Here is a 15672-nt window from a genome sequence, read left to right on the forward strand (position 1 = left end):
AGAGGCTCCATATTGTTCAAAAAGGCTCATTCCCTGTCGTTTGGAATTTTTTAAGTGGTATGACAAAATGAAGAGGTTAGGCTAGGACCCATCAAGGTACTGATGAAGAGTGAAGCCCTGCAGCACCAATTAACCAGTCCAATAAGATCTGGGTGCCTAGCACAAGCAGAGTGATCTGAGGAAAACAAGAATAAGCTAACGCTTGCCTTCAAATTGCCTGTCACCTATCAAGGATAACATACACACACGAACAGGAAGCTAGAAGTACAAGTTGTATATACAAGTACAAACATATACAACAGTATGGGAAGATTACAGAAAGGGGGTTATCTGGTAGAGAGGATTAGGGGAAAGTTCAAAGAAGCAGGATGTCAAACCATCGGTTTGGCCAGAAACTTCATTCGGGGTTTTCCGTTTTCTTTCTAATTCCATGAAAACAGTACAACATTGTCTTTTATGAACATCAAGATATTCCTTGATGATTCAGATTTTTTTTATCACATCTGGGATAAATTTTTGAAGGAAACTAAAGGACTATAAAAAATGAGTTAGTTTGCAAATATCTCAAATATCTCAATATAGAGAACTCATCAAGAGAAGGATATGCTCTGGATCCTAAGGAAAAATACTGAATAAATAAAACCTCAGTAACAGTGTAGAGAATGTAAAAGAAAAACCAAGTATGAATTAGTTCAAAGTCTAAATTAGAACACATTTTTGAAAGAGTAATGTACCAACTTGTCAGGAAGCAATCCGACTTCCACTCATGCCTCCATGAAACCCAATATTGAGTTTGGTAGCATGTGACAGATGACTCTTTCCATAACTCTCCTTCCTTTCTTTGTTTCTCTGCTTTCCCTCCAATGCCTCAGGCAGCTACTACCTCAGGCTTCCTTTTGCTCTCTCCTTCCTTTAACTCCACAAGTTCATCCTGGCTAATCTTATTTATACCAATGGCGTAAACTGCCACTCCTATGCTAAGGAGAGCAAAACCAGGTTACCAAGGACCCTCTCCTAAGTTTCAGTCCTCTGGAGAAGCAGGTCCTCATAAAGTCAAACAAATTAATGTTATCTAGATTTCCTAGAGGAGACACTGACTAAGTCGGCCTTGGCGGATAAAAGTATTCTGTTTAGCCATCTTTTAGAATGTTATTTGTGTTGTAGAGTGTTATTTGTATTCTATATAAAAACAGTTTAAAATTTTATCCCTTTATTTCAATAAAATTATTAATTTACTCAGCAAACTACCGAAAATAAACAATGGCATCTAAGTAAATGTAGCAGAAGGACCTATTTTTAAGTTTTATTTGCAAAACTATCGCAAGACACGCTGCTGAAAGACATGGATAAACCGGACTTGTTATAATAACTCTTAGAACCTAACAAGACTCACAGCAGTACAGGGACTACACAAGCTGGTGTGGGGACCTCAGCGTGATCTGTAAATGTCAAGTAACTCTAAAGAAGAAATTGGGGAATTTAGAATATTGAGAGATATAGTAGATGGTAAAGATATGAGCATGGAAGTGGGATAATAAGTATTTAATCATATAATATTTAGGAAGTAGAGCAAAGTGGTTAAGAAAAGGACTACTTAAATCTAAGCTCTACCATTTTCGAGCTGTGTGACCTTGTAATAAGCTACTTGTCCTTTCTTTATCTTCATTTTAAAAGCAGGGATAGTAAACTGTACCCACTTCACAAATTAATATTTGTAAAGGGGTGCAAACAGTACCTGACATACAGTAGGCAGTACACTGGCATTTATTATTACTATTATTATTTGAATTGGGTGCAATATATATTCAAGCTAGTGACAAGCAAACATATTTGGGGGGAAAAAAAGGATAAATCCATGATCACTCATTCAACACTCAACAAATGTTAACTACCAACAATGTGCCAGAGATATAGTTGTGACCAGATAGGAACAATGACCCCCTGCTAGGTTCTTGGAGCTTAGGAGAAAGATTTAAGTTTTCCAGAAGAGCAGGAACCATGTCTCTTCCATTCACCTCTGCATACTCCATGCCGCTGGTGCATACCCTGATGCATAATAGATGTTTAATAATATTTGTTGAATTAATGATGTAATTGTAAGATATTAAATAGAAGAAAGTACTCTGAATATATGGAAAGCAGAATTCAACAGAACCATCCCTGAAGAAATGGTACAGCAATGCTCCAGGATAACTCACCCTCAAGGAATTTTTCCACACATCTAATTGTTGAGGATCATGAGAGCATTCAATTTCTTATTAATTAAATGGGGATAACAATATCTGTCAGACTTATATTATAAAGATTAAAAGAGATCTTGTGTTAAATGAGAAGCACAAAGCTGCAACGAGATGCTGATGGGAAAGCGTAGGCTAGTCTGTTCTAGCTCTGAGGCACATTCCTCAGCTAAATGCAATTTCTTTGCCTTGGAGGTTGCTTGCAAACAGCTAAGACCTCTTACTTTAAATGTGCAAATGCCTTTTGGGTTTAACAACCATGGTTCAATTCTCTGGAGGCTGGACTAAGTTCAGGTAAAGAGACGTTACACTTCCTCATCCACCCTGCCTTCCTAACAGTCTCAAGAGAGTTTCAGAAAATTTCTTAAGTCGTAAGTGAGAATACCTAAATCTCTACACAAAAGTGCAATTTACCATCTACTCTGAAAGGACATTTCAAATACACTAAGTTAAGTTTGCATCCCTCATTTCTATTGAATAGCCTCATTCAGGAACCACCACCAAGTCTGCACAAGCTTCTAAAGCCACCCAGCTGCTGCTCTCAAGCTTTCAAATGCCCACTAAACCTTGCTGCCCAGATGGACTGAACATGACATGGATGTGCTCACTCAGCACATCCAAATTCAGCACATTGCCTTCAACTAAACTAGGCCCCCCCTCCTCACTTCTTTATTTCCATTAATGGTTATCATCATTCTGCAAGCCAAGTAGGCTCAAAACCTCAGAATTATCCTTTATTTTAGTATTTTGGTGGTAAACTTCACTTCAGGAGTAAAAATCCTCTAATTACACCATGAAAGGGAGAAACACAAAGCATTATTGATAGGATCAAAGGATTGAGGGCAGTGTAGTAAGTTCAATGAAACAAAAACAACAAAACGTATAAAGCTAGGTTTGAAGAACAATGGGGAGATTTTTACTACCATTAAAGCCAAGATCCTACAAATTATGAATTTTCCTTAATAGAGCAGAGCTCGAGTGAACGAAGCTTCTCTGATCACCCTCTAAGAGCCAGGCACTACACTAGGTTTACATGTTACTTCACTGTGGTATTACGAAACTTTTGGATTTGGTATCATCCTCAGCCTACAGATGAAGAAATGGGAGTCTTCAAAGGGGGTTAATTAAGTTACTTGCTCAGAGCAAGAAAGTTAATAAGCACTGAGGTGGAGATTCAAATCTAGAACTGTCACATTCCTAAGTCTGTGCAATTTTGACCATACTCAATACTTGCTGACGCAGAAAATTACAAGGGTGTTGTAAGTAAATACTTTTCTATGAAATATAATTAAGTGCTTTAGAAAAAATATGAATTCTTCTAAATCAACTATTAATAACATACAATACCAATAAACACTGTAGTTTAAGCAGTCAAACCTCTGATCCTTCTAGTCACAAATGAGACAAGAAAAATCAAAAATACTCTTGAATAGTTTCTAGACAATAATTTCTTTTCGTAAGGACACAGATATTCCTATTTCCACATACAACGTTTTATATAATCCACAGACAAGAAGCAATAATCACTCTTAGATCAGCACTCTTAGCAGCTATTTTTTATCCAAAGGAGCACATTAATATAGGGACTTCTCTGGTGGCGCAGTAGATAAGAATCGCCTGCCAGTGCAGGGGACATGGGTTCAATCCCAGGTTTGCTTAGATCCCCCATGCCGTGGAGCAACTAAGCCCATGAGCCACAACTACTGAGCCTGCGCTCTAGAGCCCGTGCGCCACAACTACTGAAACCCACGCGCCTAGAGCCCGTGCTCCGCAACAAGAGAAGCCACTGCGAGGAGAAGCCCGCGCACCGCAACGAAGAGTAGCCCCCGCTCGCCGCAACTAGAGAGAGCCCACACACAGCAACAAAGACCCAACGCAGCCAAAATAAATAAAAATATTAAATCTTCAAAAAAATATATATATTTCCATTATTCCATATCACAATTTTTTCAACCCCTTCTTAATCTATTAATTAATGTACTTATTTATACCCAGTTGTAATGAATCTTCATATGGCAATCTCTTCCATACATAATATCTATTGATATATCACCTTTCATATGATATTCAAAACACAAATGCGTAACCAAATGCCAGATTACATTAAGTTACACTGAGGTTTTGTAATTAAAATTATATAGACAGCACAGAGTCCTTTATTCTCTACCACACTCACCTGCGCATTCTCCAAGATGACTATTTCATGCATTCCCCTCACTCTCCAAATTATTAAAGTTTTAATTTACAGCTTTGAGGTATAATTTATACATCACAAAATTCAACCGTAAGTGTACAATTCATTGAGCTTTAAGAAAATTTATAGAGTTGTGCATCATCACTACAATCCAATCTTAGAACTTTTCCATCACATCACCCCCAAAATTTTCCTCCAGAGTGTTTCCACTCCTGCCCTGGCCTCAGGTATCCACTGTTCTGTTTTCTGTATAGATTTGCCTTTTCTAGACATTTCATATAAATGCAACCACACAATACGTACTCTTTTCTGTTTGGCTTCTGTCACTTATCAGGTTTTTGATATTCATCTTTGTTGTAGCATTTACCAGTAATTTTTCCTCCTTATTATAGAACAGTATTCCATTGTATGGATATACCATATTTTGTTTATCACCATTTGAGGGACATTTGGATTGCTTTCCAATTTTTGACTATTGTGAATAATACTGCTAAAATGGACATTTACAATTCTTTGTGTGCACACATCTTCGTTTCTGTTGGATAGATTCCTAAGCGCGGAACTGCTGGTTTGTATGGTAAGCATATGTTTAACTTTTTAAGAAAAAGCCAAACTTTTCCAAAATGGCTGTACCATTTACCTTTCCAAGAGCAGTGTATAGGATTCCAGTTTCTCCACAATACCAGTAATAGGTAATGTCAGTTTTAAATTATAGCTGTTTAAGTGGGTGTGTTACAATATATCATTGTGATTTAACTTGCATTTCCTTAATGACTAATGATGTTGAACATCATTTCATATGCTTATTGGCCCTTTATAATATCTTCTTTGGTGAAATACCTACTAAAGTCTTTTGCCCATTTTTTAATTGGGTTTTTTCCTGCATAACTGAGTTGTAAGATTTCTTTATATATTCTAGATTAAAGACCTTTACCAAGTTTGTAATATTCAAATATTTTCTGAGAGTCTGTGGCTTGTCTTTTTATTTTCTTAAGTATCTTCTGAAGTGTAACAAGTTCTAAAACTTCATTAAAGAAGTCCAATTTATCAGTTTTTTCTTTAATGATCCATGCATTTGGTGCCATATCTAAGAACTCTGCCTAACACAGGGTCACAAAGATTTTCTCCTATGTAATATTTAGAATTTTTATAGCTTTAGGTTTTCCAATTACAAATTGACAAAGTCTATGATTTATTTTGAGATAATTTCATGTACGGTGTGAAGTATATAAAACAGTATATCTAAATCCATTTTTTAAAACATACAAATATCCAATTGTTCCAGCACCATTTGTTGAAAAGACTATCCCTTCCCCATTGAACTCTTCTGGCACTTTTTCAAAAACCAAGTGATCATAAATATAAGGGTTAATTTCTGGACTTTCAATTCTGTTCCACTGACTTATAATGCTTATCCTTATGCCAATCACACTGTCTTGATCACTGTAGATAAGTTTTAAAATTAGACAGGGTAACTCTCCTATTTTGTTTTCAAAAATGCTTTGGCTATTCTAGATCCTCTGCATTTCCTTACAAATTTTAGGATCAGCTTGACAATTTCTACAAGAGTCTACTGGAATTTTGACAGGTATTTTACTGAATCTATAGATCAATTTGGGGAACTGCCATCTTAACATTCTATCTTCCAATCTATGAATACAGACTATCTCTCCATTTATTTAAAAAAATCTTTATTTAGGGGAATTCCCTGGTGGTCCAGTGGTTGGGACTCCACGCTCTCACTGCCGAGGGTCTGGGTTCAATCCCTGGTCGGGGAACTAGGATACCACAGGCTGCACGGTGCAGCCAAAAAAAAAAAAAAAAAAAAAACCATACTTAATTTCTCTCAGTAATGTTTTGTAATATAAACATCTTGGTGCTCTTTTTTTGTTAAGTTTATTCCTAAGTATTTTATTCTTTTTGATGTTACTGTGACTAGATTATTTTTTCCCTTTCTCTCCTCCTTTTGAAATTGTGGAAGTTATCTGTTTCCTATCAAAGAACTGCTGTCCTGTGCCATCAGGATCCTAGACCATTCTTGCTTTCTCAAGGACTTCTCTCCTCATCTTCCTTCCTTCCCTTATTAATCCTAACAACTAAAACCATGCTGCAATATTTCTTATATACTCAAAAAATCAAAGACTTCCTTCACATCCTCATACTTCCGCTTTGGCCCCATGTCTGTTTCCTTTAACTTCTTTAAACCCAATTTCTAGTTCCTGTGTATCCCTCAAGTCACTCAAATCTGGCTTCCACCTCTACCAGTCTATGACACTGGCTCATTATGGTCACTGATGACCTTTAGGTTGCCAAATCCAACAGCCATATTTGTGCCCATATCTTCTCAACCTCTCAGCCAAACTCAATAGTTAAGTATCCCTTTCTTGAAATACTTGCATTACTTGGTATCCATGACATGATCCAATATATATTCCCAATTTCCCTACAACCACTCGAGCTGTCCTTCTTAGCTTCCTTCCTAGAGGGCTTCCAGTTTACCCAACTTAGAAATGTGCAGTGTTCCTCAGGTTTCTATTTCTAACCAATCCTTCTCTCCTCTCTATAGTCTCTTCTTCAGTGATTTCACCTATTTGCATGGCTTTGAATATCACTAACACACTGATAAGCTTCAAACTGACATCTCCAAGCCAAGTATCTCTGAGTTCCTCAAGATTTGATGATCCTCTCTGATAGAGGCCTTCTTAACAATCTCACAGGCTTCTGAGAACTTACGATTGATAAAAGAAAACTCCCAAATTCACCATTACCTTCCACCCAAATAAAACAAAAAACCCTGAAAAACCCATTCGTCTTCCAGGCATCCAATAATGGTGACTTCCGGCAACATCCCTGAATGTTTCCCCCGGTTATATTCTATATCCAATCCATTATCACATCCTCCTATTTCTACCTACAAATATCTCAAATATGTCCACTCCTCTCCACCTACCGCATCACTAACATAAGCCATCATGGTCTCCTACCTGAACTACTGCATATCCAGTGGCCAACCTGTTTCTGCTTGCCCCAATGTTCTCTTCTCTACACAGCAGGGTAACCTTTGATAAATATACTTTGGATGCTGCCACTCCCCTGAATATAAACTTTCAGTCTTTTATAATCCAAACTCTTTATCCCTGTGTACAAGGCCCTGCAGCATGTGGCCCCTGCCATTCTCCCCTCTTGCCCATAATGCTCCAGCTTTTCATCTCCTCAAACACACAGAGCTCTTCACATGCTCTTCAGGCCCTTTGAGTGCTCATTCCTTCTATGTGAAACATCTCATTCTCACTCCCTTACCACGTCCCCGTCTCCTCAGAGAGGCCTTCCCTTATACCTAAGTAGGTCCACATAGCCTCCCATGATTCCCCATTAATACAGTTCTTTTCCTTTTTAACATTACCACAAGTTATAATCCATGAAGGCAGGGAAGATTTCTGAGTTTTCACCACTGCATACACACTCTTGAGTATAAATAGTAGCCATGAAGAAATATTTCCTGAAAATATACAAAACTGACTTAAGACCTACGTTCAGCTTTCCCAGGTCTGTCTGCTCTTCCTTAAAACTGTCTTAATGTAGAGGTCCATGGGATGAGCTTGACTAGGTTGGGGGAAGGCTGGCTATCTCAAATTATATGCAAATTTTTGCGTAACTATGTTTTCTAAGCAGATGTCCAACATGTGCAACAGGAATCTCTCTCTCTTTTTTTTAACATCTTTATTGGAGTATAATTGCTTTGCAGTGGTTAGTTGCTGCTGTATAACAAAGTGAATCAGCTATACATATATATATATATATATCCCCATATCTCCTCCCTCTTGTGTCTCCCTCCCATCCTCCCTATCCCACCCCTCTAGGTGGACACAAAACACCAAGCTGATCTCCCTGTGCTATGCGGCTGCTTCCCACTAGCTATCTATTTTACGTTTGGTAGTGTATATATGTCCATGCCACTCTTTCACTTCGTCCCAGCTTACCCTTCCCCCTCCCTGTGTCCTCAGGTCCATTCTCTATGTCTGCATCTTTATTCCTGTCCTGCCCCTAGGTTCTTCATAACCTTTTTTTTTTTTTAGATTCCATATATATGTGTTAGCATATGTTATTTGTTTTTCTCTTTCTGACTTACTTCACTCTGTATGACAGACTCTAGGTCCACCCGCCTCACTACAAATAACTCAATTTCGTTTCTTTTTATGGCTGAGTAATATTCCATTGTATATATGTGCCATATCTTCTTTATCCATTCATCTGTCGATGGACACTTAGGTGTGCAACAGGAATCTCAAAGGAATCCACAACCAAAAAAGAGGTTAGACGGAAATACAGTCTAATAAATTCGGTCTTCATCATTTAACAAAAGAGGCTTAAATTCCATATACAGTCAACTCTTAAAACAAAATGAAGAGATGTGGTTTTAAGACTTTTAAGTCCTATAATTTATCAAACTGCAATAAAATTTGGTATATGGTATGAACTTAAAGAAAAGATTTCTGAAGCAAAATTATTACAACCTGATTTTTATGTCATGCCTATATATGCAACCCATCAACCATAAATTCCTTACATAGAGGCAGAGGGAAATGCCAAATCAAGATGCAGCTATCACAGGAAAGGCTACAGAAAATGAAACATGTATCAGGGAAAACATCAGAAATGCCAAGTCTTACCCATTTCAAATTTCCACCAGCCAGACACTGTGAAGAACTAAGTACCACGGACATTAAAACACTTTCATCAGTTCCCTCTTATATATATACTCACTTCAGCATTCTAGGCAAGAGTCTCCTCTTCAAATCTCCCAAGGTGTGTAAAAGAAATCAATTCCAGTTTCAAAATAGCGTATCAACTAATTTCAAGTCTGTGTGGCTACTTTCTTGAGGATGTGGCTGGACAGAGTGGCCATCTCTACACTGTAACCTCTCCTTTGAAAACCCCAATTCAATCATTTCCATGGTGAGAACTAAAATCCAGGCATTAAAGTGACTTGTTCAAGGTCAGGGCTGGAACTTGCCTTCCATGTTTAGTTCTCCTTACATCAACTTCTCACACTCTTTTAGAGCTCTGTCAAAATGCCTAGCTCGAATTCTCAAGATACTAAGACTCTAACTCTGGCCTACTGGCTAAAAAAGAGAAGACTAAAAGTACATTATGATATAGGAAAGAAAAAAACTTTAAGTAAATATGACACTACAGAGAGCCATGAAGTATGACTTCTTTCACAAACAGTATGTTTTTCAACTGTGTATAGTAAAGTGTCTGTTCAAGGTAAGATTATTTTTATAGTTTGTTATAATTTTTTTAGTGATTACAAACAGACAAAATCACTACTCCAGAACAACAAACCTGACATTTATTTCATTAAGTATTAAGTTTGTAACTTTCAATGCATAAATGAGGCTCTGCTTCTCTATTTTAATCCTATCTCTAATGAGTAGATCACATAATTGAACAAATTTCAAGAGAGACAAAATGGTTTATGTTTCATTGTCATCACTTTTCCTCCATTAAACTAACGTGTTATTCAAATATTCTACCAAGATATTGCTCAACACAAATGAACTGAAAGATTTTCTCAGCCTCATTTATAGGATACATTGCTTATAATCTTCAATAAAAGAACAGTTAGTACTAGAACCTTTTATCAAGTTATTATTCATTCAAAGTCTGTATGAAGTTTTAAAGCTTTTCCCAAAGATGAAATTTTAAGTAAAAGCTAGAAAAGCATACTGATTAGTGTAGTAAATAGCATACCTTCCCTAATGTTTAAAAAACAAAATAATTCTGAAGATTATTTTTAAGCCACTGAATATCTTCTCGCTCAGCAGACAGCAAAATTCTTCATGATTAAATCCTATGAACCAGATTTTTCTCCCCCTCGTCCTGTTCCTCTCTGGTGTGGAGCATAATTCTATAAAGCTTTAGCTCACTCGCTTTAGCTATTAACACACTGTCTCCCCAAAACAAACTCTTAAACTCAGAACAGGTTTTACTCTGGTATTCCAAAACAAGTGTAATGAACGTTTCTCAAGATGTTTGACAGTTGTAGCAATGTAAAACTCAGGATACCAACTACAAGAATCTTCCTATTTCTCTTAAGTGGCTGTGTTTTCAGACATCATCATACATAAAATTATTTATTTTGCAAAGGAGGAAATCCACATATAACTCAAAATCAAATAATTTTAAGTCTCTACTCTTCATAAGACTATGGGCAAACCAATCACATGAACAGTGAAAAGCAGGAAAGAGCTGAGAGGTGGCAAGAAATAATGGTAAAGGAGAAGTACTCTATTCACTAACTAGTCATTTTTGTTTGTTTTGTTTTGAATTTTGTTTTATTTACTTTTTTATACAGTAGGTTCTTATTAGTCATCAATTTTTATACACATCAGTGTATACAACTAACCAGTTATTTAACTTCTCTGCCTATCAAGTTCCTAGTTAATAAACAAGAATACTCCTCACTTCTCAGGGTTCTTACAAAGATCAAGTGAGTTCCTGCATGAAAATGATCTGCCCAGTAAAAGAACATAACAGGCACTCAATAAACGCCAGCTCCTTCCTCCTTCAGTTCTGGGCCCTCTGTTCTTTGTCCTCTATACTCACTCCCCCAGATGACTCAGCCTTCTCATGACTTTTATTAACAAATGCTGAAAACTACCACATCAGTCAAAGCCCTGATGTGTAAATGCATGCCTACCCTGTGAGAAGCTGTCTGGCCTCTACCTCCAAGATACTCAGGTGATAAAGAGGAGAGACCCCAAACATGTGAATTTCACTGTAATAACCGGCACTCAGGGTGGACAAATCACACATTTCCAACTGTCCCCTGGAGATTTGCACTGCCCTCTCAAAATGCCTGAAATCAAACTCATTATCAACTTTTTAAAATCAGGCCCTCTTCCTGCCCCTTTTCTAATTGTGAGTGGTGTCCAACAGAGAGTAACACTTGCCCTACTCGTCTCTCATCAAAATATCACCAGACAACCCAAGCCCATCAGGTCTACCTTCATAATCTCTACTTTATCGTCAGCCTCATTTTCTGTCCCACTGTCACCACCAGAGTCCACATTAGGTTTTCCGAATCTCGGCACTGCTGACGTTTTGGGGCAGGTGATTGTCTGCTGTAGGGGCTGTTCTGTGCATTGCAGGCTGTTTTAGCAGCGCTCCTGCCTCTACCTACTAGAGGCCAGAACTGCTCCCTCTCCCTGAGTTACAACAAGCAAAACTGTCTCCAAATGCCTCCTGGGGGGCAGAATCACGCTCCCCGCAGTGTCCCCCACTCCCATATTTGAGTCCCATAGCCCAGTATGTGCGAGACAATCAGTCCCCAAATTTGTCTCCAGTTTCTTTCCTCTACTTCCAGATGCTCTGATCTTCTAAATGCCTCCTAAAGCACTGCTTTTACGAGTCAGTTCTCTTAAATCTACAACTCCCTGCCACCTTCACAATTAGTTCAAAGCTCTCCACCCAGCCTTGATAATCTGGTCTCAATGAAACATTATCCCACAAAGCACCTCACATTGCGGCTACCCAGCAGCCCTTCATTAACACAGACCTGTTCATCCAGCCCCTCCTTTCTGTTCTACTGCCTTCACCCTGGTTTGGGTGCCCAGTACCTAGCATCCATTCCGGATCACTGCTCGAGCCTCCTTCCCCACCCTCTACTCTCTCCTTCACTCAAAGTCAAAAACTATCATTGGGGCTTCCCTGGTGGTGCAGTGGTTGGAAGTTCGCCTGCCGATGCAGGGGACACGGGTTCACGGGTTCGTGCCCCGGTCTGGGAAGATCCCACATGCCGCAGAGCGGCTGGGCCCGTGAGCCATGGCCGCTGAGCCTGTGCGTCCGGAGCCTGTGCTCCGCAACGGGAGAGGCCACAACAGTGAGAGGCCCGCGTACCGCAAAAAAAAGAAAACAAAAACAAAACAAACAAAGAAAACTATCATTGAGTCTCCATTGCCTACTGAAATATGAAATCTGCCTGTTCTTTAGAATCTTTCCTACCGTGGTCTCTTTCTGACTCTATGTTCCAGTATCGCCAAAACATACTCTAGCTTCAGCAAAACCTGTCTATCTGCTAGTCCTTGCAAAGGCTCCTTCCCACACCTTCCACCTTTGGTCGTGTTTTTTCTCTGCCTGGAAGTCCTCTTCATCCCTCCACACTAATATAAGGTCCACCTGAATTAAGTCAAGAGGCCTTTCCTGGTCATACCTTCCTTTATCCTCTCTTAGGGCATTCACATTGCTTTATGTTACACATGTGTATTCCTGTAGTTTACAAGGTCCTTGAGAACTTCTTACTCCTGTTTTGATGCCCTGCAATGCCTCGCCCAGTGCTAAGTAAAAACTAAACATTACACGTGAGTTGCCCCAAATGTTTCCCGCTTAAGAAGCAAGGGAGGGCTGTGTTTTCAGACAATGCTGAACTTCCATAAGGGAATTGTCCATATTCCTCTTTTGTTCCACATTTTATGTGTTAGGCCAATTTTTAAGTTAACTGCCTGCAAAATACCCAGAAAGCTATAAGAATTCTGCTTCTGCTTCAGGGAGTTCCCAGTTTCCAACGTGTAACTGAATCCTGACTATTTACGCTATTTAAGTTCTCTCTTTATACAAAAAGGCAACAGAAATTTATTTTTGAGTGTTAATAAAATTGAGCACAACATGAAAATAACTTGGATTGGATTAAACATATTTTAAGCAAAGGTTAATTAATGCTAATTTGCATCCTGAATAACATAAAGTCTTAAAGTCTTCATGCACTCTTTTTTTTTAACAACATGCACTCTTAAAAATATGAAAGTCAGTTTATTTCAGCTCCCCCCACCCCAGACATAATAAGCCGAATAGAACACGGGAGTTTTCCCCTTAATTTTAGTTTTTTAATGACTTGAAAGTATTTCTACAAAAAGAGCAAAATCATTAATGAGCATGTTCTGACCAGACCTACTCCTATAAGTGTAACTCCAAAGCCATATGGGGAGCGTAGAGTACCCGCACAGCTGCGGACCCCGTTTTGTATGCCCTTGAGCTAAGAATGATTTTTACATTTTTAAAGGGCTGTAAGAATGAAAACAAAGAATATACATAAAGAGACTGTATGTGGCCAGCAGAGCGTAAAATACTTACTTTGTTTTCAGCAGAATGAATATGAGACTCCTAGCTGTTGGTATGTAAGACACCGAACTTTTCCTCCCAAAATTTTTAAAAAGCAACGTAAAACAAACAAGATTATGCGAAAAGACAGAACTCATTCAATTTAGTCATAGCTAGTGCACAGGTAACTTCTAAAACAGAGGCCTTGGGGACATTTTTATATTTCCCAGAATTTTTGTTAGAAGCACACTTACGCTTGAAGAGTTGAGAGCGCTTGGCCCAAAGCCACACTGGGGGTTAACAGAGTGCGGTCAAGGACCCAGGTGTGACAAGTCCTCATTCAGGGCTCTCCGCAGTGCACTACATCATACCTATGCACGTGGCTCTAAGTTCTGGAGATCTGGATAACTGGCTTGGATCACCATAAAGATGAAGCTTAAAACCTGTTTCTGATATGTTGTTTAGACAGACTCTCACTAGCAGCTTTGCATCATTAAACACAGAGTAACATCAATGCTCACCACATACATTAGAGAGAACTTCCAGGAAGCCTTCTATTTTAAAAGCAGACGTGATGAAGAAAGCTTAAAACTTACTCTTCTTGCTCCTCTAGCGCTACAGATTGAGGCAAATATGCACCTTTGACTTCCAGTTGCTCAATACTTACCTCCCAACCCAATCCACAAATTCCACCAAGTGCTATCGAATGCCAATCGAAAAACTACCCAGTTTACATCAGCCACGCATCCTATAAAGTTCTTTTCATAGCTACTTGCAAACTACTAGCTAAAAGTTCTAATTTTTTAATCTCCCTAAGAATTGAGCTTCCTTAAAATATATAAAAGTAGGTACCAGGATCTAGGATTCAAAGACATGGTTAACAATCCAAGATCTTTCATCTGAAGTTGCTCTTCCAGTGTTGAAAAACACAGATTCTGAGGGGCAGCCGAGAGATACAGGACTTACGCTCTCCAGGGATAATACACAGACCCCCCCCAACCCCACCCCCATCGTATCTTTGAATGACTTTTGTCCTCGAAGAGCGACCCCCTTCCCCTCGCGAGTCCGGGCCTTCCGGGCACCTGCGGCTCCGGTCCGCAGCGGAGAAACCCGGGGAAACCTGCCCACAGCCGGCCCTTCTGGAAACGGCGCCCACTCCCACCTCGAGGAGGCTGGCGGCTGGAGGCCCGAGCCGCCGGGAAGCGACACCTCGGCGGCCGGCCGACCCCCCGGACGCGGCGGACGGGGACGGCGGCGGCGTTACCTGGTGGACCACGTCGTTGGGCAGCTGTGCGGCCCGGAACAGCTCCAGCACCCGCCCGTGGGCCGCCACCTTCTTGGTGCTCTCGCTGTCGCAGTAGGAGAAGAGATCCGAGTAGTATTTCTGCTCCGCATCGCTCAGCGTTAAACCTTCCATCTTCGCCTCCGCTCACAGCCACCCCGCCCCGCATGCAACACCCGGGGCCCGGCCCCGCGACGCCGGGACGGCGGGGACTGCGCGCCGCCCGGCCGCCTCCTCCTTGCCCCCCGAAGCGGCGGGGAGCCCCGGCCTCGCGCGCGCGCCGGGGGCGTCCGAGCCACAGGGCCCGGAGGTCGCGGGGAGGGGGCCCGGCTGGGCTCGGCGCGCCGCCGCCTAAGAGGCTCCGCCTCGGCGGCCGCGGGGAGGGCGCGGGGAAGGAGGCGGGGGCCGCGGCGGCGCGAGGCCCGGGCGGACTCCGCCACCACCCCCGCCGCGGGTTCGAGTCTCCCCGGCTCCCCGCCGCTTCCCCCCAGACTTCCCGCCTCGCCTGCCCCTTCCGTCCACGCCCCCGGAGAGGCAGCACTTCCCGGAAAAGTTGTGGGGCTCCTAAAGTTTCGGGGGCTCTGGGCTGATCGCGGCCGCCGCTCCGCCTCCCTCCGCCGCCATTTACTGCGCCCCGGCCCGGCCCCCGACGCGACCGCACCAACACTGACAGCGGCTGCCGCGCTCCAGACCCGGATGTGAGGCCAGGAGGAGAGAGCGCGAGAGGGAGAGAGAAACACCCACCGGGCTGGCTCGGCCGCTCCCTGGAGAGGGGGCTGCAGCGCCCCCTGGTGGCCTGGGTCCCGCGGCGGAGGGCCGAGCCGCCCTTGGCGCCCTGCGGGAAGAGCTGGGACCCCCGG

The 15672-nt window shown here is 41.3% G+C and overlaps 1 protein-coding gene across 7 annotated transcripts in view; it reads right to left on the bottom strand.

Moving 5' to 3' along the window:
• REPS1 (RALBP1 associated Eps domain containing 1) overlaps window positions 1-15080 on the bottom strand; it is a 72358-nt gene extending 57278 nt beyond the window's left edge. For 6 of the 7 annotated variants that reach the window (XM_060283587.2, XM_030853340.3, XM_030853339.3 and 3 more), the window contains exon 1: window positions 14795-15079. In XM_060283587.2, the coding sequence (XP_060139570.1) occupies window positions 14795-14947 (153 nt within the window). In that variant the 5' untranslated portion in view covers window positions 14948-15079. Of the gene's footprint in view, window positions 1-14794 lie in introns of all 7 variants that reach the window. The other variant, XM_060283588.2, reaches the window with a different exon arrangement.
• Between the last annotated feature and the right edge of the window lie 592 nt (window positions 15081-15672).

Source organism: Globicephala melas, chromosome 14 (genome assembly GCF_963455315.2).
Source record: "Globicephala melas chromosome 14, mGloMel1.2, whole genome shotgun sequence".
Lineage (NCBI taxonomy): Eukaryota > Metazoa > Chordata > Mammalia > Artiodactyla > Delphinidae > Globicephala > Globicephala melas.